Source organism: Hemiscyllium ocellatum, chromosome 2 (genome assembly GCF_020745735.1).
Source record: "Hemiscyllium ocellatum isolate sHemOce1 chromosome 2, sHemOce1.pat.X.cur, whole genome shotgun sequence".
NCBI classification, from domain to species: domain Eukaryota; kingdom Metazoa; phylum Chordata; class Chondrichthyes; order Orectolobiformes; family Hemiscylliidae; genus Hemiscyllium; species Hemiscyllium ocellatum.
The window spans coordinates 120799087-120826973 of record NC_083402.1 but is presented as its reverse complement, the minus strand read 5'-3'; the positions used below and the strand labels follow the sequence as shown (position 1 = coordinate 120826973).

Here is a 27887-nt window from a genome sequence, read left to right as displayed (position 1 = left end):
TTAACATTTCTGGCATACAATCACTGACACAGTGAATTAATTTGGAAAATATAGGCCTGTTGCCAACAGTTTACTTCAGCAAGCTCTTTCACAGAAGTACTCAAGTACTCTTTTTTGCCTTCTTCCTTTTTAGGATTAAATTAAACTGAGGTCCACTCTACCCTTGAGAGAGAACACCACATTGGACAGCAATGGATCAGGAAGACAACCTACTACCAACTTCTCAGGGAGGGGCAATAAATGCTGGCCTTGCCGGTGAACCATGAATTATAAGTAAATCCCAGAACAGGTGGTCTCACTGCCTCCTGATATTCCATTAGCCAATATTGAAAAAAAGGATCATTTTTACATTATTGATGCAATTTCAATATCAGAAAAAAACATTTTAGTAATGGAATTTCAAAGTTGAAATCCTTAGAAAACAATAGCTACAATTTAACACCAAGATTCCTTTACTATTAACAGTATGAAATATTTACAAACTGTAATGATTATTCATAATAATCAGACCTGCTTCATGTCACTAGGCGTTATGGGTGTCAATACGAAAAGAAGACATCATTCCAGGGTTTGTCTACATCCTGATCTTTGAGGCTCATGAATAAGTGCATCAATTTATCAAGCCTTCTTTGACAGCACTCCCAAACCCATGACCTCGACCACTTAAAAGGACAAGGGCAGCAGATGTACAGAGCACCACCATCTGCAAGTTCCTCTCCAAGCAACCCATTATCCTGACTTGCAATTACATCATTCTTCCTTCGCCATCACTGAGTCCAAATCCTGGAACCTCCTCCCTAATTGCACCGTGGGTGTTTGTACACCAGATAGACTCCAATGGTTCAAGATATTCACGACCTTGAAGCTGGGCAATAAAACATCAGTGACACCTACATCCTACAAATTAACTTTTTGAAAATTATTGTAGAAAATAGAATGTGGTGCTGAATGCAACTTAACTGGGTGGGAGGAAGAAATCATTTCACAAAAAGACAGACATTTTTTTTCTGAATCAGTGATGTTGTCTTTTAGTCAAGGCATATTAACCCACAGTGTCCACCTGCTGGTTCGAGTAAATCAGAGATCAAGGGCATTTATTTATTAGATGATCAGAATTTCTCAGTGCTACACCCTTCCTTCTGCACAAACGCAACAAAAAATAGACTCACCAAAAGTGTATCATATTCAGGGTTAGTGAGACTTTGGCTGTGCAAAGTCTGGCTGCCTTTCTTGCCCACATAACAGTGGATATTCCGCAAAAGCAACTTGAATGTGAAATGCTTTTAAAGGAGCTAATAAATCTTTACACATGCAGAAATTAATTCATTCTGAAAAGAATCTCAAGTACCGTCAAAAGCTTGCACTCTTCAGGTCTGAATCAGAAGACTACCAAAACTGAACAGAGACAACAATTTATACTGCACGAGAGAAGTGTACTGACTGGTTGGCAGATAAACCCTGATTGGCACAGTCATGGAGTATACAGTAATGCCAAGTTTTCACTTCAATTCAAACCAGGCAAATTAACTGATTGGCTGCTCCCACCAAGCTTTTATTTAGTAGATAAAAATGCAATGTGGCAACATTTATTTCTACTTCATTTGGCTAAGATTCATGTGCTTCAAAATTACTTAATTAAGGTAATGTGAGAGACTAAGTTTAAGCAAGCTTTTAATTAGTTATACGGTGCTTTCTCCAAGTTTCCCATCATGTTAATTGTTGGTTTAAGTCAACTAACAATTCATGGAATTGTTAAGGAGCATTTTGGAAGATTTACATGTTAAATGGGATCAGTTAAATGTTATGTCGGCATGGAGGGAAGTGTACAAGAAAACACTCAATTGATAACCAACACTGAATACATGTCAATACATGGATTGGAGTGGTTCAGCCAACACCACCTTCTCAACTGCAACTAGAAATGGACATTAAAGGAAAGTGGAAAAAAGGTTTATGAGAAGTTTGCAGGGTTAAAGAACTCTCGTTACGTGGACCTAGATACATTGGAGTTGAGAGGGCTGTTGAGTTTAGTTGAGATGCTAAGAGGAGTTTTGATAGAAAAATTAGTAAAAGTAGATAGAGAGAAGCTGCCATTGGTATAAGTCAAGAACCAGCACTAGGATAGTTGGCAACGCAAGCAAAAACTTTTATTTATTAAGCAACAAATGGGTAGGATCCAGAATGGAGATGTGTAGTAGGGGCATCTTCAGTTAAGGCTTTGGCAGGGAATTAAATGAATATCTGAAGCACATTTGCAGGTTACAAAGCATGGAAGTCAGACTAGTTGGGTTACTCTTGCAAACAGTCAGTATGGAAATGAGGGGCTGGCTGGCTTCCCTCTGTGCTGTAGCCATACTATAAATGTACAAGATTTCCCCATAAGGTTTCTAACATGCTTGCTATTTTTAAACTAGCATCCATCTTCATTTACCTCATCCCAGAGGGTAATTTGTCGATTATTCCATTTGGAATAGCCAGTGGACATCACCATCTTCAAATTGCCGAGGTACAGAACTTTGTTGGTCTTGTGGGACTTGGAGTTGGATTCCTGCAAATTATAAGCATACCATTTGGTGAAGAAAGCAAGAGACAGACTTGAACTCAGAAGTGATGAAAGGTGCATTGAATCATTAACACATTAGGCTGAGTCATTCACATCTTAATGAATGGATATAAAATGTACAGTAAAACAAGTTTAATATGCATACATATAACACACATTTAATATTTAAAGAAGCAAATAAGATACCTGTTGCAAAACTGCCAAGGTTGTAATGTATGGAGGAGCAGGTGCAAGCTAAATGATTTACTACTGCTCCAGTTCCTAAATACTGTTCATAATATTGTACAGTATGAGTTTAAAACTCATTTTTGTGTTCAAACCCCTCATGACCTTGCCTGTCCATATGCCTGCAATCTCAAGTTTCAATAATGCTCAAAAATCTCACTGTTTCTCCAATTTTGGCTCCTTAACAGAACAAAATATTCCGCAAGCACTTTTTGGGAGCAATTGTTGAACAGCATTCTGACACCAAGCCACATGAGAGGATGTTGGGCCAGCTGACCGTAAGTTTGGTCAGAGGGACAGGTTTAATGGAGTGTCTTAAAAGAGGAGGCAGAGATAGAGAGGTGGAGTGGGAATTCCAGAGGTTAGTGCCTAGGCAACTCAAGATATAGTGACCAACATTGGAGTGACGAAAATGGGATGGGCAAGAGGTCAGAATTGGAGGAGCTGGAAATCTTGGAGGAGCATTGGGCTGAATGAGGTCACAGAAATTTGAGGGGTTCGGAGGAGGAACAAGTGGAGAGAAGAGGCAAAGTTGAGAAGAGTTTGGAAAACAAGTTTGTATAAGATTGTGGGGATTATTACAGATTCTTGATGGATTGCCTCGAAACTGCCGAGAATGAAAATATTAATCTCCTGGACTCCGCTGCATAACAGATCAACATCTAAAAACTACTGAAATTTCATTTATTTTATTTGAATTCTGATGAGGTCACTAAAGGAGGCAAGCTATGTGACCAAATCTGTAGAAGACCCCTGGCCCTTGATGAAAATATCACATCACTATTTGAGAGAACTTGCTGCATGTAAATTAGCTGCTGTGTTCCCACTTTTACAAAATGTGACCACATTTCAAAACATGCTTTATTGGCTGTAAGATGTTTGGTGACATCCCGAGTATGTGAGAGGTGCTATACAAATGTACCTTTCTTTTCTAATTGATACACTAGTTAGAACAGTTCCTCATCACAAGCATTCTTGTTCTCTGCACTTACCTGTAAAACCTTTCCTGTGTGACTATCAATGATTCGTATTTTCTTATCTTTGCAGGAAGTCACTAAGCGACTGCCATCTGTGTTGAAAGACATGCAGAGAACAACTTCTTTGTGGCAGTCGAAGATTTTCACTGGATTATGAATCACTTGCTCTGCCGAATTCAGGTTCCAAATCATAACCTGGAATGACAGTGAAAGGTTGTAAGAAATGTATTTAACATACCATCACCTCTTCTTCACAGTGTTAATGAAGGAGTTCAATTACATTAGTAGGATATCTACAGCATAGCTGAAAGGCCATTCATGCCCAACATGGCTATATTAGATCCTTGATCTTGAGAACGCATTTGCAGACTCAGCCCAGGAAACTCTATACAGCAACTGCCTCTTTACTTACACAAATTCTCCCTCTACTGTCCAATCTAGAAAACACAGCCACATCCCTGAAACAGGCAGAAGGAGAGTGGGGATAGAGTTGGGAAAAGGGGGAAAGGAGTTCAGGGGACAGGGGACAGAGAAGGTAAGTGAGAAAAGAAAAGAGATATTGATACGTCAAAGGACTAACCAAATTAGGATTGAAATGCCTAAATTATCTGGTCTCCAGTTCCCAGACGAACAAAAACAAAATAAAAACAGGACTGAATATATACATATTTGTGAATCAATCCAACTCTGATCCCTTCTTATTTCTGTCTAATAGAGACTGGCAGAATACCAGCAAAATCTCACCAAAAATATAAACATTTGTAAATGATGGGTAATAATGGCCAGATGGTCCACATTCTGGATCAGTGGTGCTGGAAGAGCACAGCAGTTCAGGCAGCATCCAACGAGCAGCAAAATCGACGATTCGGGCAAAAGCCCTTCATCAGGAATAAAGGCAGTGAGCTGGAAGCATGGCGAGATAAGCTAGAGGAAGGTGGGGGTGGGGAAAGAGTAGCATAGAGTACAATGGGTGAGTGGGGGAGAAGATGAAGGTGTTAGGTCAGGGAGGAGAGGGTGGAGTGGATAGGTGGAAAAGGAGCTAGGCAGGTCGGACAAGTCCAGACAAGTCATGGGGACAGTGCTGAACTGGAAGTTTGAAACTAGGATGAGGTGGGGGAAGGGGAAATGAGGAAGCTGTTGAAGTCCACATTGATGCCCTGGGGTTGAAGTGTTCCGAGGCGGAAGATGAGGCGTTCTTCCTCCAGGCATCTGGTGGTGAGGGAGCGACGGTGAAGGAGGCCCAGGACTTCCACGTCCTCGGCAGAGTGGGAGGGGGAGTTGAAATGTTGGGCCACGGGGCGGTGTGATTGATTGGTGCGGGTGTCTCGGAGATGTTCCCTAAAGCGCTCTGCTAGGAGGCGCCTAGTCTCCCCAATGTAGAGGAGACCGCATCGAGAGCAACGGATACAATAAATGATATTAGTGGATATGCAGGTAAAACTTTGATGGATGTGGAAGGCTCCATTAGGGCCTTGGATAGAGGTGAGGGAGGAGGTGTGGGCACAGGTTTTACAGTTCCTGCGGTGGCAGGGGAAAGTGCCAGGATGGAAGGGTGGGTTGTAGGGGGGCGTGGACCTGACCAGGTAGTCACGGTGGGAACGGTCTTTGCAGAAGGCGGAAAGGGGTGGGGAGGGAAATATATCCCTGGTGGTGGGGTCTTTTTGGAGGTGGATGAGAGGGTCCACATTTCTGCCCTGTTTAGTCACTTTGTAACCAAGTGTCACGAATTAATGTTTCCTCCTTATCAGCAGAAACACTTTAGACCATCCACTTAACACAAAGAGGTCATTTGCCTGTCCAAGTGAGAGACACCAAAAAGAGAAAATGGTTTAAGGAAGTGCTATCAATGGATTTGGATGATCAAGTTTGACAGAGTTGGTCTAGAGAGGCTAAACACTGAGTTGTCTGGTATAAAGTGGATGTGAAGAGCAATGGCAACACAGTGCAGGCATTTATCAGTATCCAAATGGAACATTATTACTGTGCAATTGCCAGTTAATTATTACACATAAAACCTCATGTACAATTTTTAAAGGGATTAGTTTTACATTTAAAGTTTGTGATTTACAGCCTGGATGAAATAACCGGAAATATCTTCCTGAAGATTGTCTTCGGGAAATGGCTTCCTTACCCTGTAATCATAGCCAGCACTGAACAGAATATCCCTGGCTGTTGGATGCCACTCAATGAGTCCAACTCGCCTTGCGTGACCCTGAAGCTCCATCTTCGGGTTGGTTATGTTTTTTAAGACTCCATATTTAGGAATTTCCCATATTTTAACCTGTCCAGAAGAGAAGAAGTTGAAACGGTATTCTATTAAAGTGAAAAAGTTGTAAAAAAGGAAAATCAGCCTTCAACCTTTTCTGGATGACCCAACTGCCACCCAGAGTTTTATAAAATGGGATGAAAGGATCGCCGGAAAGACCAGTATTTGTTCCAACTTTAAATCACAAACCGAGTGGCATGCCAGACTATTTCAGAGGGCAGTTAAGAATCCAACACATTGCTATGGTCTGGAGTCACATGCAGGCCAGACTGGGTAAGGGGAAGGAAGGAACATTAATGAACCAGCTAGGTCTTTAAACAACATTAAAGTTTCATTATGTTAAGTAGGTTTTGAACCTGACATATCTATTAAGTGAGTTTAACCTCCCTCAGCAGGATATGAACTGGTGTCCCCAGAGATTTCATAGAATCCCTACAGTGTGGAAGCAGGCCACTCAGCCCACTGAGCCCACTCCACCCTCCAAAGAGCATCCCCCCAAGACCCACCCCATCCCTGCATTTCCCATAGCTAAATCCCCCTAGCCTGCACATCCCCGGACACTATGGGCAATTTAGCGTGGCCAGGCTATCTAATCTGCAAATCTTTGGACTGAGAGTGGGAACCAGAGTACCCAGCAGAAACCCACGCAGACACAGGGAGAACCTGCAAGCTGCACACAGCTAGTTGTCCAAGAGAGGAACTGAACTTGGGTCCCTTGTGCTGTGAGGCAGCAGTGCTAACCACTGAGCCGTCTCTATATTACTAATCCAGCATTATCAACAAACTACTAATAGTCACAGTTACAGAGAGACTACTGGTGCTTGCTGTGATTTGTGTACATATGTACAATTGTTTAACTTTTGGTAAAAGGCTAATATATTGTTATCCAAAAGTCAGTGCACAGGTTTCAGCATCTTGTTGAATGCTTCATGCAGTCAATGTTGTGGCATTGAGGGGTAGATATAAACTAAGTTCACTGCAGAAACGTAAGAATTGTCCATTCAATGCTAAGTGTATTTTTAGCACAATTACAAGTGTTAGTTGCTCCTAAACAGCCTCTGTGGCACTATATTCCCAAGTGTGGAGTCCCACTCTGTCACTTGTTAATTATCCTTAGAATTTTCATTCTCCCTCTGTTTGTTTTTGTGCATCTGACTTGACATTGAATTCACTCATTCTAATTTACATTTCCTTCTTAATCTATGAGTTCCTTTGCTACCACAAAGCATGGCGGTGAAGTGTCAATTTAGTGACGTTAAACTCAGTTGGAGATTGAATTCTGGTCCGTGCTTTTGATCTTAATCGTTTTCAGCATTGGGTTCAGTGACTGGTTTCAGCCGATCTGGTGGTGCCCCCATTATAATTTTATGAACTCGAGGATTGGGCTGTTTTCTGCTCCATGGTAACTGTGTCTCACAGATCGCCCATTATACTTTGTTAAGTAATGACTATGATTTCTCTCTGCCTGTATGCAGATACTGTATATATATTCTCTCATGGAGAAACATGGATAAATAAAAGGCCAGCCACCAAGGATCAGTAACGGGCAAACAGTGCCTGGGCTTGGTAAAGTAAAGTGATTGGGGAAAAGAATTTAATAGTTTGCAGATTATACTATTTAATAAATTGTCAAGTTTAGTGAGCTTCCCAGCTCCAGATTTCGAAGGCCATAGACAGAGTGGTGGGATTGACAGGCACACTTCTCCAGGTAAGATGAACAAAACTGGACCCAATACTGCAGGTGTGGCCTCACCAAGATAAATCATAATTGCAATAAGCTTTTTCACTCTTACACACAAAAATCTCTTCATAACAAAATGAACAGACCATCTGCCCATCTCTAAGATTCATGTTCAAGGACACTCAAAACACATCTGAATTAATTTCTCCGTCTGTTGTCTTTAATTGGCTTGTTTACTTTCCCTCCAAATTGGATAACTTCAAACTGTGATTTTCTTAACTATTGCCATGAGCATGGATCATCATCCCAGATCACCTGTGGACACATCAAGCTTTTAACACAGGATTTTGTTTAAAGAGAAGAGGGCTGATAAAGTCATGATGACTGCAGATGCAAATTCAATTGATGCGACTTTGGGGAGGAAATCTGGAATGTCACATGCCAAACAGTCAAGGAGATGTCAAACAGAAAGACTAAAAAGGAGATAATAAAAACACCATTTCATACAGACTTGCCTGTAAGTTTTCCCTTCCAGAAAAAAAGGGTTAAAAGCAAGTTTCAACTTTGGCCTCTGTGTGGTCATGCCCTTTGTATGTTAGTGGCCTGATGCCCTAGTGTGTTAAATAGTGTGCTTTGAGGATCACAGCTTGGAATAGCTATTAAATACCCCAGCACTGCAGGTAAAAAAGGCTAAAAACTGTACTTCACTCTGAGCAAGAAAAGCCTAACCAAAGAGAGTATAAAAGAATTTCAATCAACTTGCAAAACAACAAATCACAAAAATCAACTGTTCAATTACCAAAATCCATACAACAACTAACAACCACTGAAACAACTGCAATACTGAGTCAACGTTTTTTTAAAAAATGTTTTTTGAGGGCTCATTTCTTATTCCCAATCTCTGTATATGTGTTATTTTATCTTACGTTGTGAACTGATAAATGCATCCTTATATTTACTCAAGAATGCCTAATCAAATTGGCTTGCTTTAAAACATAATTTTCTTAGTTCTGGGAGAAAGGTATTCGCAAGTGAAGACATCCTTTTCAAATGGACCCTGCTGCAACCACAAAGGGATAACAACAAAAAAAAAATAGGAGTGATACTACATTCCTCCTCACCTGGGAGCTTAGTAACTTGGGGTATCCAGAGCTTGTAACCATGAAAGATTATGGAAACATATCCAGGATTTGGTCATAACACCACTCAGTAGACCTATCTCTTTGCAGTGTCTTTGCATCCTCCTCACGGCGTACATTCTTATTTAGCTTTGGGATGTCAGTAAAGTTGCCTGAGTTGACAATTGAAAATAGCTAAGGCTCAAGCACTGATCCTTTTGATAGCCCACTGTTTACATATCAACCTGAACATGACCCATTTATTGCTACTGTTTTCTATCTGTAACAAATGCTCAATCTGTGCTAATGTCCTATTTCCAAAAGCCGTACTTCGGTGTAACCTTTATCTTTAAGAAATACCTTTTTAAATGCTGTTTAGAAGCACAAATAGACGAGATCCACAATTTATCTATCCTATCAGTTACATCTCAAAAAGCTTTATCAGATTCATTAAATATTACTTGCCCAAGACTGGAGCAGGTTACAGTGTCAGCAAGGGGTAGGAGGCCCATAAACATATTTAGAAACAAGACTGGGAATTTTAAAATAAACCACTTCCAGAACAGGAGCTGAAAGAGATCAATGCGCACAGAGACAATGGGCGAATGGGATTTGATGAATACAGGCAGAGATTTGTACATTGAAATTTATATGGGCTAGTAGGTTGGCCCAGGGCCGTTAGAATAGGCAGGTCTAGATGTAACAAAAGCATGGATGTGGATTTAAGAAAATGAACTTGGCAGGTACAGAGCCTGGAAAGGTTATATCAATGATCAGAGATGGTACAGCATCTCAGCTCTCATTCTTCCTCTAGCTCCTTTATTCTATGTCAATCTCATCGTCTTTCTTTACTCCTTTGAGAATACGTACTACGTCCTGCATTCTCAGTGTGCATTTCACTTTAGTAAGACCTTGGTGTGGAACTTTAATCAAAAAGCCTTCTGGGACTCCAGGTAAACAAAATCAGAAATGGTTCCACTGTTGATTTTATTGGCTGTCTTTCCCTGGCAGACAGAAATAGAAGGAAATATGAGGAATTAGTAACTTACTGTGCTATCTTCAGAGCTAGAAGCAATGATGTAATCGTCAAATGGATTCCATTTGATGTCCAGTACATTTCCTCTGTGACCACAGACTTTTGGCTGAAGTGGGTCTACTTTCCCTGTCTATTAACAAAGCGATATTAATGTTAAAAGCTTTGCCATTCAAAACCCCATAGCGAAACACAGTAAGCGTTCAAGTCAAACCACCCTAACAAATTTAGGATACATCACCTGGAAACATGATCAAAGGGGAAGAAATAAATTGATCATGAATCATTACAAGAAACTTCAGAGCACCCAGCAGCATGAATTGGTAGAATGACTTGCCCGCAACCACCACAAATGACAGTCTAAAATACTTTTATCTAAACAAACACAACTCAATACGGGGTCAGTCAAAGATCCTCTTGAACGTAGATTATATGGTTGAGTTCTCTTCCTGTTGATGCCAAACTCCATAGTAATTAAGCAAGTCACATCTATTTCTGATGTTTACATCAGAGTCATTGGGACATTAACAGAAGACAAGTTGTTAAAGTATAAACACAACTCCAGATTAACATCAAAAGGCTTGCATTTGTACGGTTTATCCATTATCTCGAAGCAGATTATAGCTGATGAATCACTTCTTAAAGTATGATCACTGTTATAACGTGGCAGCCAATGCATGTGCTGCGATGTCCCACAAGCAACAATGGTAAAATGCACAGATTATCAGTCTATGGAATCACTATTTGATATTAATGTTGAGAATATCCAAAGATTTTCCCTGCTCCTGGAAATAATGAATTTTGCTCAGACCCAATCAGTCAAATGGTGTCCCTCTCATATCTTCGCTTGCTGATTCTACTAGAATACCCTTATCATTAGGTCTAGCCTTCAGATGCAGAGTTTCCACCTAGTGGAAGTTCTAAAGATCACGTAGATCAAATCAGAATCTAAGTAAAAGTAGAAAAGGCTGGAAAGATTCAGAATGTTTCCCTCACCACAGCCTGCCCTGGTGGGTTTGAAGGTGATGGGAATGTTAATGGGGTGTGGGGAGAGATGCAGATAAAATCTAGAGAGTGGTCACCCACCATGTTTCTATTTGATTCTAATCTGTCAAGAAATTACCTAGGTGGGGAAGAAGCTTTGGACAGTACACTTACCCTTGGGATTATCGACAACCTCAAGTGACCAATTAATGGCTTCCGTAGAGATGGCTGGGAGGGCCATGACTTGGGTAGAAGTCTGGCACCTTCAGCTGCAGGAGTTGGTCTCAGGCAAGAAAAAGAGAAACCCTTTTGCAGGTATTTGGGGCTGTTGGAGGTACCCACCCAAAAAGGTTATCTCTCCATTTGTTCCCACCTTCCAACTCAAGCAGATGGTGCCTCATTTCTCTGAACATTTTCAGGACTTTGTTTTAATTTCAGATTCCCAAAATGCAAGGAATTTTGCTTTTCTATCAGAGTTGACGAAATTGTCCCAATCTCTTTTCTGTTTCACTCCATTCTGTAGGCACGTTATGTCTACTTCTTTATCGGCGCAAATTTCTTTCAGTACAAATTTTTTGAAAGCAATTAATGGTCAGAAGAAAAATCTACAGATTTAACTTCCAGTAAAATAGACCTTAGATGTCTTAGGGTGGCACAGTGGCACAGTGGTTAGCACTGCTGCCTCACAGCGCCAGGGACCTGGGTTCAATTCCCGCCTCAGGCGACTGACTGTGTGGAGTTTGCACGTTCTCCCCGTGTCTGCGTGGGTTTCCTCCGGGTGCTCCGGTTTCCTCCCACAGTCCAAAGATGTGCGGGTCAGGTCAATTGGCCATGCTAAATTGCCCCTAGTGTTAGGTAAGGGGTATATGTAGGGGTATGGGTGGGTTGCGCTTCGGCGGGTCGGTGTGGACTTGTTGGGCTGAAGGGCCTGTTTCCACACTGTAAGTAATCTAATCTAATCTAATGTCCAACCACCAAAAAAAGCACAATATGAAACAGAGCACGCATGAAAACCAATGACTTAAATTCTAATCAGTCATTTTCTAATTCATGATTTTCATTTCCTCAAGTGTTACTTTCACAATTATTGTTTACAAGATTTATATAAATTTTCCAACACCACTCATTTTCAACATGGACATTAAGCTCTTTACTTCAAAACCAACAGTGTTGCCTTGTTTTTTTTGAAAACAGAAGTGTGTCAAAATGAATCTTGAAATTAATGCTTTGATTTTTTTTGATATTTAAAAGAGGGATACACTCCTCACTACTACATAGCAAAGAAAAAAAAATTACGACTTACAAAATGGCCAAAGTAACAGAATTATCAAAGAATGATTATAGAACAGAAGACCATTCAACCAGTCATATCCATGCCAGCTCTGAGCAACAGCACCTTGGCAAACCCCACTCCTTCATTTTTTGTCCCCCTGTGGCCCTGCAAATTTTCTTTCTTTGATAATGATCAAATACTCTTTTGAAATCCAATATGGAATCTGCAACGGACACACTCAGGCAGTGTTTCTTATTCCTCCACAATATACCCCATACAAAACTGCACCTGAAAGAGGTTTCCCGATTGCAGTCAGGTGTATGTTAAACATAGAATGATGTTATTGGCCGGTGTTGGACTGGGATGGACAATGTTAAAAATCACACAACACCAGGTTATAGTCCAACTGGTTTACTTGGAAGCACGAGCTATCAGAGCAGTGCTCCTTCATCACCTGCAGCATAAAAACAGGCCACGCTGGTGTTTATGTTCCATACAGGACTCCTCCTATCCCTCTTCATCTCATCCCATCAGCATATCTTTCTGACCTTTCTCCCTCACATGCTTAGCTAGCATTCTTTAAACACTAGTCACCTCACCTGTTCCCCTATTCTTTAAGTATCAGCTCTTATCAGTGAGGTGATCACTGAAATGTTGACATAGTAAAAACATCTTTAATCCATTGTGGACGAATGGCTGCATGTCCCAATTACTGATTCATTTGGAGTCCAATTCACACAACTTCGAAAGACCAAATTCACTCCCCTCATCACCGCACACGTATGTCATATGGCATGTCAAACATTTCAACTGATCTATTTAACTGCAGACTGTGAAAGGAACATATCAATATACATTAGCGTTCATTGTCATCATGCCAATAATCAGTCTTATTGTACCTGCAACTCAAAGGAGTTAAAACATAGAAAAGACAAAGTGGAAAGCAGACTGGCTAGATATCCTTAAAATAATGAAAAAGCTGATGATAGGATAGGTATGAAGAAAACATTTCCAGTTGGAGACCAAAACGAAAAGGTCGTAAAGATAAGACGCTGTGTTGCAGTTGCTCCAGTGAATCTGGGTTGCCATGGGTAAATAAACACACGTTGTAGTCTGGAGCTTGGATAGAGATGGTAGAGGCTCAAACATTCTTTCCATTGCTCAAGTGACCAGGAATCTGCCCACTCTTACCACCCACCCATTGGTGTGTGTTGGAAGGATATGCAAGTTTGACCAGGTTATCAATATGCCTTCCTTGGCCACCAACACTTGGAGTGGGATTTCAACCTGGAACTTCTGGCCCAGTTCAACAAAGTCCTCCTCAAAATAAGTTCTTCACCAATAAACCTTGTCAAGACCAGCAGAGCCCAAGTGACGTTCTGTACTAGTACCTACTGAAATGCCTGATGGCTCCCAAGAAAATGCCCTCCTCAAAGACCACCAGCTGCTGATAACTAATGAAGCACTCACATTGACACAGGACCTCAAATAGAAACTTACTAACTCATCTAAAAGGTCCAATCCAAGGTGCAGGAACAACACCTTATTACACAGCGTTCCATACTCAACATGGAGTTCAACATTTCAGACCATGAACCATGTCCTCCATCACCAACCCGCTGAGTGTCTGTATCTTATATCTCTTTTGCCATCAGTGAGAGTTGGCTTCGATTCTGCTGTTAACACCTATACTGGATTTACGTCTTGTCGTTTATCATGACCATTCCCTTTGCCTTTTGCTCAGTGCCATCTGTGACCTCGAATCTCCCTCATCCTATCACATTCCCTTGATCTACCATTCTATCCCTCTTGCCACTCCCCAACTTTGTCCAAACATAAAACCCATTACTTTCCACCTCTCTTCACCTCTGAAAGGAGTCACACTCGACTTGAAATGTTAACTCGGTTTCTCTTTACACAGGTGTTGCAGAGTTTTCCCAACACATTTAAATATTCTGTTTCTCTGGAATCCAGAATATTTTGTTTTTATTTCAATAATCTAATAAGATTCAACACCGACTCCTTTAACCACACAGCAGGTGAGTAACTGAGATAAATAGGATTTGGTAGATGCATTTAAGCAGAGACTGGATAAACAGGAGGGATTAAAGGTAAGAGATGAAGGTGAGAAAGGAGGTTGAGAGAAAGCTCACGTAGACACTAATGTGGACTAGTTGGGCTGAATGGTTTGTTTTATGCTCTGGACTTAATTTCTATAGAACCCAGCAAAATAAGTTTTAAAAGGCAGAGGCAGGAGTCTTCATCTGGACTACTAATCACATTTATTTTTTTGCAAATAGATTCAAGCTAATATAGAGAAGAGATCTTGGGAAATAATGGAGGAACAACTAGTGAGTAATGGTTATTGGAACACCAGTATTAAACAATAAGTAATTAATAAACCAAAAACATTTTTCATTTTCAAGTCAAAAGGCTGAAATTCGTACCTGGCCAATGGGAATGATGTAGAAAGCTCCACCTCCTGCACACTCAGTCACTACCGCAATGAATTTTGGATTCACAGAACAGAAATAGTTGTCTTGAACACTCTTAGTGATGGGGACCCCATCATAGCAATTCTCCTTTGTGGCTGCCTTGCCGTACACATGACGGAATTTTGACGTGCGAAACTGAGGCCGCCATGACATCTGCAAGATAGGAGTAAACTTAAGTCACTAAAACAGAATATCCACAACAATTTACATCAGTCACCTCTTCAGACTGGAAAGCCTGAATGGCCTACTTCTGCTACAGTTTTCCACGTTTCTATTAAGACAATAAGAGGCCATGGTAGTTGGAGGAAGTTTACTTGAATAGATAAAGGATTGGCTAACAGTAGAAAGTTGGGATGAGGAGGGTGGTAGCAAACTGCAAGTAGTGGAATTCCAGAAATATCAATGCTAGGCCAACATATATTAATAAATTGGATGATGGGAGTAAGTAGACTCTCACCAAGTTTGCAGAAGACACAAAGATAGGTGAGAAAGCCACATTGAGAGAATGACGCAAAGAGGTTGCAGAAAGTTAAGACTAGTAAAGGGAATGGGCAAAATCTTGACAGATGGAATTTAATGTGGGAAAATATGAGATTGCGCACTTTGGAGAGAAGATTAGAGAAGCTGAATATTTTTAAATGGGGAAAGACATTAGAAAGTTACAGAACAAAGAGATTTGGGAGTCCTTGGCTATGAATCACAAAAAGTTAGCATTCAAGTTCAGCAGGTAACAGGGAAGGCAAATGGAATGCTGGTCTTTATTTCAAAGGGAATGGAGTATAAAAGTAGGGAGGTTATCCTAAACTATATATCAGGCATAAGTAAGATCATGACAGGAATAGTGTGAACTGCTCTGAGCTCTTTACCTGAGGAAACATACCCTTTTGCATTGGAGGTAGTCCAGAAAAGGTTCACTGGGGTGATACCAGGTATGGAATGGCAGTCTTATGAGGAGAGGTTGATTAGGTTGGGCCTGTACTCACTGGAGGTTAGAAGAATGAGAACTGACCTTATTGGAGCATACAGAATTAATCAGAGAGTTTACAGGGTAGATATGAAAAAGTGGTTTCTCCTTATGGGAGAGGACATAATCTCAGAATAGAGCGGGCTGTTGAGGCTGAGTCATTAAGTATATTCAAGGCCAAGATGGGCAGAATTTTAACCAGTGAGGGAATCAAGAGTTATGGGGAAAAGGCAGGAAAGTGGAGCAGACAATTAGCCAATCAGTCATGATCTCATGGAAAGGCAGAGCAGACTCAGGAGGCTGAATGGCCTACTTCTGTGACATCTTACAGTCTTAACATGGTCGGTGAAAATAGTAAAACCTCAGGATCACCCAAATTTGTAAATTCAAAAGACCTTTTTGTGGGAGTAGACAGAAGAGGGGATGATAACTAGCAATCCTTGCAAATGTTCTACGGATGCGCATTCAAATCCCACCAAAGAAAGTGTTGAAATTTGAATTCAATCAAAATCTGGAACTAAAAGCAAATCAGGTTCATGAAGGAAAAGTGCCATCTGACTTTGACGTGACTCCAGACCCACTGCAACGTGGTTAACTCCCAACCACCCTTAGGGCAATCAGGGATGGGCAGTAATGTCCATGAAAGAGAAACAAGTCACAATAATTACATAGGAGAGCTGGCAGAGGAAGTGGTGGAGGCTGGTACAATTGCAACATTTAAAAGGAATTTGGATGGGTATATGAATAGGAAGGATTTGGAAGGATATGGGCCGGGTGCTGGCAGGTGGGACTAAATCGGGTTGGGCTATCTGGTCAGCATGGACAAGTTGGACTGAAGGGTCTGTTTCCATGCTGTACATCTCTATGACTCTATGACTATAACTATGCAGATAAGACTGTTCTACATCAGTTTGAAGGGTTAGTGTGTAAATGAGTACAATAAACACCACCTACTGGGGAAACATGGTTAAAGCAAAGAAGGCAATTGTGAGAGACAGACGTGAGGATGATATGCTCTACTGATCTCTACTGGCCATATTCATGAGACATGTAAAAAGCTGCATTAATACAATTAATGTCATATTGTTTACTTCAACAGGTTCTTATTAGGCCTGAAAGGTGGATATCTGAATCTATATGACACCACTTCTGAACTGGCCCACAACAATTTGTACACAGCAAGCTGTGAGATGGACAATAATCTGTTCTTTGGGATGTTGGTTAAAGGATAAAAGCTGGTCAAGATACCAAGGAGAGCACATACTCTTTTTAGAACATTGAACAGTATAGCACACTACTGGCCCTTCGGCCCTCGCTGTTGTGTCAGCCTTTTGTCCTACTGGGGGCGGCACGGTGGCTTAGTGGTTAGCACTGCTGTCTCACAACACCAGGGACCTGGGTTCAATTCCAGCCTGGGGCGACTGTCTGTGTGGAGTTTGCACATTCGCCCTGTGTCTGTGTGGGTTTCCTCCGGGTGCTCCGGTTTCCTCCCACAGTCCAAAGATGTGCAGGCTAGGTGAATTGGCCGTGCTAAATTGCCCACAGTGTTCGGTGCATTAGTTAGAGGTAAAAGGGTCTGGGTGGGTTACTCTTCGGTGGGTCGGTGTGGACTTGTTGGGCCGAAGGGCCTGTTTCCACACTTTAGGGAATCTCATCTAAGATCAGACTAACCTACATACCCTTCACTGTACTAACTTCCATATGCCTATCCAAGAGTCGCTTAAATATCCCTAATGTAAATGACAAATATCCCTCATGTATCTTATTCAAATTATTGCCATGGGGTCTTTTACAAGCACCCCTCCACAGCTGTCCCTATCATCATAACCCTCTCCATGCAAACCTCCAATGCGCTCCTCCGATGCTGGTCTCCCATATCCTAATTCTCATCTCTCCATCATTGGCAGTCATACCAAAGCTATTTCAGCCCTGAACTCTGGGAGTTCCCTCCTGAAATCTTTGTCTTCCCTACGTCCCTTTCCTCAAAACCTACATCGGTAATCAAGCTTTTGACCAAATGCCTTTTGCAGCCTAAAAGGTTTGGTACTCATTTAGGAGAAACGCCTTGGGGTTATTTGGTATACTAATGGCACAACTTTAATGCAGTTGTTGTTAGATGAAGATAGAGATGCAAAAAAAAAAGTCTCTGTCTCCCTATGGAATGTATTTGAGTCTAAACTACAGGTCACCCTCTGAGCACACACTCTTTGCTGTCCACTTTGAAATGATGTGATAGAATTGAGCAAATAAAAAATGCATTCATTATGAAAAAAGATTTGTCCTCATGAGGAAATTTTCTGGCAAACCTTGTTGTTCAGAAATGATAAACAGTTCAGAGCTTTGTGCTAGTCTTATCGCACACAGCAACACAGTGATGCACTCTGGTGGAACTAGCATCATTCCACTGTTTACCACAGAAAGTGCTAGCCACTGCTTTTCCCAAAATAATCACTTTTTAAAATGAGGCTAAAGAAGAAATGTCCCTGGAAGTCACAGAGTTAAATGTTAAGACAAAGCACAAAAAGGGAAAGGTGAGAAATAGGAAAAAAAACCAAACAGAAATGAAGACAGTGAGTAAAACAATAGGACAGAAAGAGAAAAATGAAAACAGGAAACGTAAGGGGAGAAGCAGAGACAGAGTGTGGGGTGGTGGGTGGGGGGAGAGAGTGTGGGGTGGTGGGTGGGGGGAGAGAGTGTGGGGTGGCGGGAGGGGGGGAGAGACTGTGGGGTGGCGGGAGGGGGGAGAGACTGTGGAGTGGCGGGAGGGGGGAGAGAGTGTGGGGTGGTGGGTGGGGGGAGAGAGTGTGGAGTGGTGGGTGGGGGGAGAGAGTGTGGGGTGGTGGGTGGGGGGAGAGAGTGTGGGGTGGCGGGAGGGGGGAGAGAGTGTGGGGTGGTGGGTGGGGGGAGAGAGTGTGGGGTGGCGGGAGGGGGGGAGAGACTGTGGGGTGGCGGGAGGGGGGAGAGACTGTGGAGTGGCGGGAGGGGGGAGAGAGTGTGGGGTGGTGGGTGGGGGGAGAGAGTGTGGAGTGGTGGGTGGGGGGAGAGAGTGTGGAGTGGTGGGTGGGGGAGAGAGTGTGGAGTGGCGGGAGGGGGGAGAGAGTGTGGGGTGGCGGGAGGGGGGGAGAGACTGTGGGGTGGCGGGAGGGGGGGAGAGACTGTGGGGTGGCGGGAGGGGGGAGAGAGTGTGGGGTGGCGGGAGGGGGGGAGAGACTGTGGGGTGGCGGGAGGGGGGAGAGAGTGTGGGGTGGCGGGAGGGGGGGAGAGACTGTGGGGTGGCGGGAGGGGGGAGAGAGTGTGGAGTGGTGGGTGGGGGGAGAGAGTGTGGAGTGGCGGGAGGGGGGAGAGAGTGTGGGGTGGCGGGAGGGGGGGAGAGAGTGTGGGGTGGCGGGAGGGGGGGAGAGACTGTGGGGTGGCGGGAGGGGGGAGAGAGTGTGGAGTGGTGGGTGGGGGGAGAGAGAATGTGGGGTGGCGGGAGGGGGGAGAGAGTGTGGGGTGGCGGGAGGGGGGGAGAGACTGTGGGGTGGCGGGAGGGGGGAGAGAGTGTGGGGTGGCGGGAGGGGGGGAGAGAGTGTGGGGTGGCGGGAGGGGGGAGAGAGTGTGGAGTGGTGGGTGGGGGGAGAGAGAATGTGGGGTGGCGGGAGGGGGGAGAGAGTGTGGGGTGGCGGGAGGGGGGAGAGAGTGTGGGGTGGCGGGAGGGGGGAGAGAGTGTGGGGTGGTGGGTGGGGGGAGAGAGTGTGGAGTGGTGGGTGGGGGGAGAGAGTGTGGAGTGGTGGGTGGGGGAGAGAGTGTGGAGTGGCGGGAGGGGGGAGAGAGTGTGGGGTGGCGGGAGGGGGGGAGAGACTGTGGGGTGGCGGGAGGGGGGGAGAGACTGTGGGGTGGCGGGAGGGGGGAGAGAGTGTGGGGTGGCGGGAGGGGGGGAGAGACTGTGGGGTGGCGGGAGGGGGGAGAGAGTGTGGGGTGGCGGGAGGGGGGGAGAGACTGTGGGGTGGCGGGAGGGGGGAGAGAGTGTGGAGTGGTGGGTGGGGGGAGAGAGTGTGGAGTGGCGGGAGGGGGGAGAGAGTGTGGGGTGGCGGGAGGGGGGAGAGAGTGTGGGGTGGCGGGAGGGGGGGAGAGACTGTGGGGTGGCGGGAGGGGGGAGAGAGTGTGGAGTGGTGGGTGGGGGGAGAGAGAATGTGGGGTGGCGGGAGGGGGGAGAGAGTGTGGGGTGGCGGGAGGGGGGGAGAGACTGTGGGGTGGCGGGAGGGGGGAGAGAGTGTGGGGTGGCGGGAGGGGGGGAGAGAGTGTGGGGTGGCGGGAGGGGGGAGAGAGTGTGGAGTGGTGGGTGGGGGGAGAGAGAATGTGGGGTGGCGGGAGGGGGGAGAGAGTGTGGGGTGGCGGGAGGGGGGAGAGAGTGTGGGGTGGCGGGAGGGGGGAGAGAGTGTGGGGTGGCGGGAGGGGGGGAGAGACTGTGGGGTGGCGGGAGGGGGGAGAGAGTGTGGGGTGGCGGGAGGGGGGGAGAGACTGTGGGGTGGCGGGAGGGGGAGAGAGTGTGGAGTGGTGGGTGGGGGGAGAGAGTGTGGAGTGGCGGGAGGGGGGAGAGAGTGTGGAGTGGCGGGAGGGGGGGAGAGAGTGTGGGGTGGCGGGAGGGGGGGAGAGACTGTGGGGTGGCGGGAGGGGGGAGAGAGTGTGGAGTGGTGGGTGGGGGGAGAGAGAATGTGGGGTGGCGGGAGGGGGGAGAGAGTGTGGGGTGGCGGGGGGGGGGAGAGACTGTGGGGTGGCGGGAGGGGGGAGAGAGTGTGGAGTGGTGGGTGGGGGGAGAGAGTGTGGGGTGGCGGGAGGGGGGAGAGAGTGTGGAGTGGCGGGTGGGGGGAGAGAGTGTGGGGTGGTGGGTGGGGGAGAGAGTGTGGAGTGGCGGGTGGGGGGAGAGAGTGTGGAGTGGCGGGAGGGGGGAGAGAGTGTGGGGGTGGCGGGAGGGGGGGAGAGACTGTGGGGTGACAGGCGAGGGGAGAGAGAATGTGGGGTGGCGGGCAGGGGGGAGAGAGAGTGTGGGGTGGCGGGCGGGGGGGAGAGAGTGTGTAGGGTGGCGGGCGGGGGGGAGAGAGAGAGTGGAAGAGAGAGACACAGACAGAGATTCAGAAGGGGAGGGGGGGTTGGCAGCAACGGAAGGGAAGCAGCAGAGGGAGAGCTGGGGGTGACAGTGAGAGAGACAGAGACCAGACGATGAAGGAAGAGAAGGGGCGATGGGGAAAGAGAGAAAGAGAATGGGGAGTGGCAGAAGGAGAGGGAGGGCGAGGAGCAGAGAGGGAGGTGGATGAGGAAGAGGGGGAGAGGCATGGATGGGGAGATAGAGCAAAGTACAGAGGGAAGAGAAAGCAAGAGATAAAAAGGTGGCACAAGACAAAAAATAAAAAGCTGTGCTGAAATAGCAAATATCACAAATTCAGAATCTCCCAGACAGAAAAGTATTTGTTAGAAGTGTAGTCACTCTTGCAGCAAACAGGCAACCCATATCCACAAACATCAGTGTGATAATGACCTGAATTAATCTGTTTTAGACTTTCTTTGAGGAGTAACAATAACAGGACACAATGGATATTATTCCTGATCTACACTGAGGTAGTTCTTTTTTATTTCAAAAATGTACTTTCTTCATAGAAAATAAATCTTTGCATTCAGAAAAGATTTACAAGGATGTTGCCAGGGTTGGAGGGTTTGAGCTACAGGGAGAGGTTGAATAAGCTGGGGCTGTTTTCCCTGGAGCGTTGGAGGCTGAGGGGTGACCTTGTAAGAGGTCTATAAAATCGTGACGGGCATGGATAGGGTAAATAGACAAAAGTCTCTTCCCAGGGTGGGTCGTCCAGAACTAGAGGGCTTAGGTTTAGGGTGAGAGGGGAAAGATATAAAAGAGACCTAAGGGGCAACTTTTTCACGCAGAGGGTGGTATGTGTATGGAATGAACTGCCAGAGGAAGTGGTGGAGAATGGTATAATTGCAGCATTTAAAAGGCATCTGGATGTGAATAGGAAGGGGTTGGACAGATATGAGCAGAGTGCTGGCAGGTGGGACTAGATTGGGTTGGGATATCTGGTCGGCGTGGATGGGTTGGACCAAAGGGTCTGTTTCCGCGTGGCACATCTCTATGACTCTTTGACAGTTAATGAACCTGCTCAGATCTGTATTCTTTTTACTTACAGACGACAAATTAAGTCTTTGATGTCCACCATACTCTATATTTACAGACAACCTCGGCTTATAGCTGAGGCGACAGTGAAGCCCAATTACTGAATGAGCCCCCCTTATTCTTCGGCAGAGGCACCTTACACAGTGGTCTTTCCCCACCTCGCCTTGGCGGCAGCTGCCCCAAGCTTCAGCGCATCCCTCAGCACATAGCCCTGGACCCTGGAATGCGCCAGTCTACAACACTCAGTCGGGGTTAACTCCTTTAATTAGAAAACCAGCACATTTCAGGCAGACTGAAGAGAGTCTTTTACCGAGTTGATGTTTGTCTTGGTGTGCGTCCTGGGGAACAGACCATAGAGCACGGAGTTGCTCGGGTCAAACCTCAACAAACACACAGCATTCCTCTCTAGACTTCCTTTGCATCGGCCCATTCCAGTAGGTGGTGGTTGACAGTCTCATCCCCTCCACAGCTGTTTCGAGGGCAGCGTGCATTGGCGCAGAGAGTCCGGGCATGCATAAAGGATCTCACAGGCAGAGCCCTTCTCACCACCAGCCAAACCATGTCCTGGTGCTTGTTTGAAAGTTCTGGCAATGAGACGTTCTGCCAAGTGACTTTGACAGTCTGCTCAGGGAACCACCCAACAGGATCCACCCTCTCCTTTTGCAGAAGGGTCTCAAGGACACTACGTGAGAAATTTGTGAAGAAAAATACCTTTGATCTACACGAACATAGATACTGATGTTGAAATAGAAAACAAATAGAGGAAATGACAGTCTCTGGAGTTCAAAAGTACCTCAGTGACATTAAATCACTTTAAGATGATTTCACCCGGTGAAAGGCACGACAGAAATGTACAATTGCTGTGCTGCTTGCATCCCTCAGAGCCATCTATTAACAGATACACGCATGCTCTGAAGTATGAAGTTGTGCTGCTGCAATAGGTTTAAGGTCACCCTACATAAAAGAGGCTCTGACCCACTGGGTAAGATGCAGTTATGCAAGTAGCAAACTCTAAAAGAAGGTAAATCTAATTACTCCAAACTGGCACGCTGTTCTGTCCTTGAATGCTGACAATACTTCTGTCTGCTGTTGAGAGTGCGTCATGAAAGCATTGGCCCATTCTACACAATACACAAATCACTCTCCGAGGGTAGAAGCAATTCTCTAAACAAATGCTGCAATGTTCCAAACTAAGCTTGCATGCCAGAGTATGTGAAAGAAAAAAACAAAAAGTGAGAGAGAGATAGGTTAGTCAGATTTATATAAAACGTAGACTTAAAGCACATTTAGCCTATGAAACATTGTTATGTTCTTTATAAGTCACTTATGGGATGTGGGCCAGCATTTATTCCCTGTCCCTAGCTGCCCTTGTTAAGGTGGTGGCGAGATACCTTCCCAAAACCGCTGCAGTCCACAAGCTGTAGGTAGACACACAGTGCCTTCACAAACAGAATTCCAGGATTTTAACACATGACAGTGAAGGAATGGCAATGTATTTCCAGAGCAGAATGGTGAGTGGCTTGGAGGGGAACCCACTGGTGGTAATGGTGTTCTCGTGTATCTGCTGCTGTTATCTTTCTAGGTGGTAGTGGTCGTGAGTTTGGAAGATATTGTCTAAGGATCTTTGGTGAATTTCTGCCATGCATCTTGTAGATGATACCTAGTGCTGCTACCGAGCGCCAATGCTAGAAGAAGTGTCTAGGAGAAAGTGAGGACTGCAGTTGCTGGAGATCAGAATCAAAAGGTGTGGTGCTGGAAAAGCACAGCCAGTCAGGCAGCATCCAAGGAGCAGGAGAATTGATGTTTTGGGCATCAGCCAATCACCAGGAATGAGGCTTGTGGATCAAGAGGGCTGTAAATGTGGTGCTAATCAAGTGGGCTCCGTTGTCCTGGATGGTGTCAAGTGTTTTGAGTGTTGTTAGAGCTTCACTTATCCAGGTAAGTGCAGAGTATTCCATCAGACTCCTGACTTGTGCCTCGTGAGGAGTCAGGAGGGAAGTTACTTGCTGCAGGATTCCTAGCCTGCTCTTGTAGCTACTGTGTTTATATGGGTTAAGCACAAATCATGCTGAAAAAATATAAACTGTTTCCCTCTTGAGCTAAAAGGTTTGCTTTATTCTATTGCTTCAGTATATCAGGACATACCTCTTTACCTTTGCGCATTACTATAAAAACTCATGATAGATAATCATTCTCCCATTCACAAAAAAATCTTTAGACTCATTCCACAATTATCCTCTTCACTTTCTTTTGACTTATATCCGTCCTATATATATATTTCAGTCAAGAGCAAGCTTCAAAGCCAGTCAGGGAGCTTTTTTTTGAAATCTCAGCATTGTTGCAACGTAAGAAACATAGTTTAGATTAGATTAGATTATTTACAGTAGTGGAAACAGGCCTTTCGGCCCAACAAGTCCACACCGACCCGCCGAAGCACAACCCACCCATACCCCTACTTTTACTCCTTACCTAACACTACGGGCAATTTAGCATGGCCAATTCACCTGACCTGTACATCTTTGGACTGTGGGAGGAAACCGGAGCACCCGGAGGAAACCCACGCAGACACAGGGCGAACGTGCAAACTCCACACAGTCAGTCGCCTGAGGCAGGAAATGAACCCGGGTCTCTGGCGCTGTGAGGCAGCAGTGCTAACTACTGTGCCACCGTGCCGCCCACAGTTATCAAGACATACCACAAAATCCCACAAACAATATTATCAGAATACCAGGTAAGGGTGTTTTTATGCTACACTATTTCCAGTGTTCATGCCTAAAGAAAGGAAGAATCTGCATTCATGCAGTGCCTTTCATAACCTCTGAATAGTCAACAACATTTACAGCCACTTCAGAAGTGCTGAAACGAGGCAGCCAATTTATGTACAGCAAGATCTTACAAACAGCACTGAGGTGACCAGATGATCTACTTTTAATGATACAGCACAAATATTGTTCAAGGCATGCAGAAGAACTTCCCCTGCCCTTTGAACATGCAATGGGATCTCATACATCCATCAAGTAAGTGGAGCTGCAGGTCAAAAATCTTAAAATTCAGTCTTAAAATAATAAAAAAAAGTGTTTCTTTAAAGCAATAAATGTCCAATCCACGATGTTAAATCATTCAATCAAGTGACTGGGAAGAATAAACAGTTGAGTAGTCATCAGCTTCAAGGTTAACATTGAGCTGAAGTCATAAAATCATACAGCACAGAAACAGACTCTTCAGTCCAACCAGTCCATGCTGACCATAATCCCAAACTAATCTAGTCCCACTTGCCCATATCCCTCCACATCTTTCTCATTCATGTACTTATCCAAATGTCTTTTAAACATGGCAGCATCCATCACTTCCTCTCGACATTCATTCCACACTAAACACTTTGTATTAAAAAAAGTTGCCCCATGTATCTTTTTAAAATTTTTCTCCATTTGAATTGTCTGAATACACATTACTGAATAATACAACATCAGGGAAATCTCACAGCCCACTGCAGGAAAAAGACCATAAGACCATTCGGCCCATCGAGTCCACTCCGCCATTCAATCATGGCTGATGGGCATTTCAACTCCACTTACCAGCGTTCTCCCCGTAGCCCTTAATTCCTTGGGACATCAAGAATTTATCAATCTCTGCCTTGAAGACATTCAGCGTCCCGGCCTCCACTGCAACTCTGCGGCAATGAATTCCACATGCCCACCACCCTCTAGCTGAGAAATGTCTCCGCATTTCTGTTCTGAATTTATCCCCTCTAATTCTAAGGCTGTGTCTATGGGTCCTAGTCTCCTCGCCTAACGGAAACAATTTCCTAGCGTCCACCCTTTCCAAGCCATGTATTATCTTGTAAGTTTCTATTAGATATCCCCTTAATCTTCTAAACTCCAATGAATACAATCCCAGGATCTTCAGCTGTTCCTCGTATGTTAGATCTACCATTCCAGGGATCATCCATGTGAATCTCCGCTGGACACGCTCCAGTGCCAGTATGTCCTTCCTGAGGTGTGGGGACCAAAACTAGACACAGTACTCCAAATGGGGCCTAACCAGAGCTTTATAAAGTCTCAGTAGCACAACGGTGCTTTTATATTCCAACCCTCTTGAGATAAATGACAACATTGCATTCGCTTTCTTAATCACGGACTCAACCTGCATGTTTACCTTTCGAGAATCTCGACCAGCACTCCCAGATCCCTTTGTACTTTGGCTTTACGAATTCTCTCACCGTTTAGAAAGTAGTCCATGCTTGTATTCGGTTTTCCAAAGTGCAAGATCTCGCATCTGCTCACATTGAATTCCATCAGCCATTTCCTGGACCACTCTCCCAAACTGTCTAGATCTATTTGCAGCCTCCCCACTTCCTCAGTACTACCTGCCTGTCCACCTAACTTTGTATCATCGGCAAACTTCGCTAGAATGCCCCCAGTCCCTTCATCCAGAAACTGTCGCCCTCCACTACATTTTTAATTTTTCATTCATTAGATGGAAGCGTGTCTTACTGGCTAGGTCAGCATTTATTGCCCACTCCTTATTGCCCTTGAGGTGGTGGTAATGAGTCACCCTCTTGATCTGCTGCAGTCCACGTGGTGATGCTATTGCCAGAGTACTATTAGCGAGGCTGTTTTAAGATTTTGACCCAATGACAGTGAAGGAATGGTGACATAGTTTTAAGAATGGTGTGTGGCTTGAAGGGGAACATATGGATGGTGGTATTCCTATTATTCTGCTTATTTTGTCCTTCTACGTGGTAGAAGCCTTTTCTTTAGATGATGTGTCAAAGGATTGCTGTAAGACACCTTGCCAATAGTGTACACTCATACTGCAGCATGCCAGTTGTTGGCAGGGGGGAAAGAGTGAATAATGAAGGTGATGATATAAATCAAGTGGCTGCTTTGTCCTGAATGATGCTGCAATTAAAGTATCAGCCTATGTTTTTATAAAGCTGCAGCCTTCTGCATTTTTGGCAACAAAATGACATTAGCCCTGGCAGTCAGATGATCATTTGGTATTTAACTATGTCTTTTGATCAGTTTAATTTTTAAGAACCAGAAGGAGGTGATACAAAACAAAGAATGTGGCATCTGTCACAAAATTGCACGAAATGCATCAAGGAAAGGTGTCTCTGATAATGATCTAGCTAAATTGCCAAATTGAAATTTCTCCTTTTAGCCTTGAGATTTAATTTGCACTTCAAACACATTATGTTTAATTATCACATATTACATTTAATCAACACTCACTTGTGGTTTCTAACACTTTAAGTACCACCTCTCAGCTTTTCAAGTGCATCTCATTCTGTTCATAACAAACCAACTTTTGGTAAGGAAATAAGCAAACAGAAAAACAGAAATTTTTCAAACACTTTAAGGCTGTGTTTTAAAGCTCTCATGGACTCAGCATGGTTACACACTCAATGCTTTCTGCAATCCTCTGCCATATTGTTAAGAAGGAGCAGAGATTCGTGGTACCGTAGTTGGGAAGGAAAAGCAGCACACAGCTGACAATGTGATTCCCCAACAAAACAAATTTTTGGTAATAGTCAGGCCATCACATGAGGAAAATTCCAAACATAGATTAAAACAACTTGCACCCACAGCATCTTCAACATCATTAAAGGTCCTCACAGGAAAACATCTGGGCAAAATTTGCCTCTTAAGCACATTCATTGACATTAGGTCAAATCATCAAAAGCTTGTTGAGAGAGGTAAATTATAAAGAGAGGGAGGAGATGATAGGTACTTATTGCATTCTTTTCCTCACTTCCCAATTCTTGCCCTGTCTCTGTACTAGCTCAACAACCTGTTACATTTAGCAAAAATGTTCAGGTTCTGAGGAAGAAAAGGTTCTTCCTCTCTGCAGAGGCTGACCAACCTGTTGAGCAATCTCTGTTTAAATAACAAATTGAATGAGATAGCCAATCATTTCTATATATCTAAATGGCCAACATTGCTACCCACAAGCCCTCTCATGAAGGAAATGCTGAAAAGGAGGTAATTTCATTCAGGGATAGATCAAACTGGGATTAGGACAAAAGAACCAGGCCTCAAAAAGCAATGCTAATTGTCTAAATGTATAATTACAAAATATGACAAATGAATCACATCAAATAGAATGAACACTTGGAAGATAAAGGTGATTTTAGATTTGCAAACTA

General features: G+C 44.4%; 1 protein-coding gene across 2 annotated transcripts in view; it reads right to left on the bottom strand.

Annotated features, from left to right (window-relative positions):
* Positions 1–27887, bottom strand: part of LOC132824792 (coronin-2A-like) — a 153829-nt gene that overhangs the window by 29497 nt on the left and 96445 nt on the right. For both annotated transcript variants that reach the window (XM_060839539.1, XM_060839543.1), the window contains exons 3-7: positions 14568–14768; positions 9880–9996; positions 5897–6046; positions 3781–3960; positions 2432–2548 (exon numbers count right to left, since the gene is read on the bottom strand). In XM_060839539.1, the coding sequence (XP_060695522.1) occupies positions 2432–2548; positions 3781–3960; positions 5897–6046; positions 9880–9996; positions 14568–14768 (765 nt within the window). The remainder of the gene's footprint in view (positions 1–2431; positions 2549–3780; positions 3961–5896; positions 6047–9879; positions 9997–14567; positions 14769–27887) is intronic.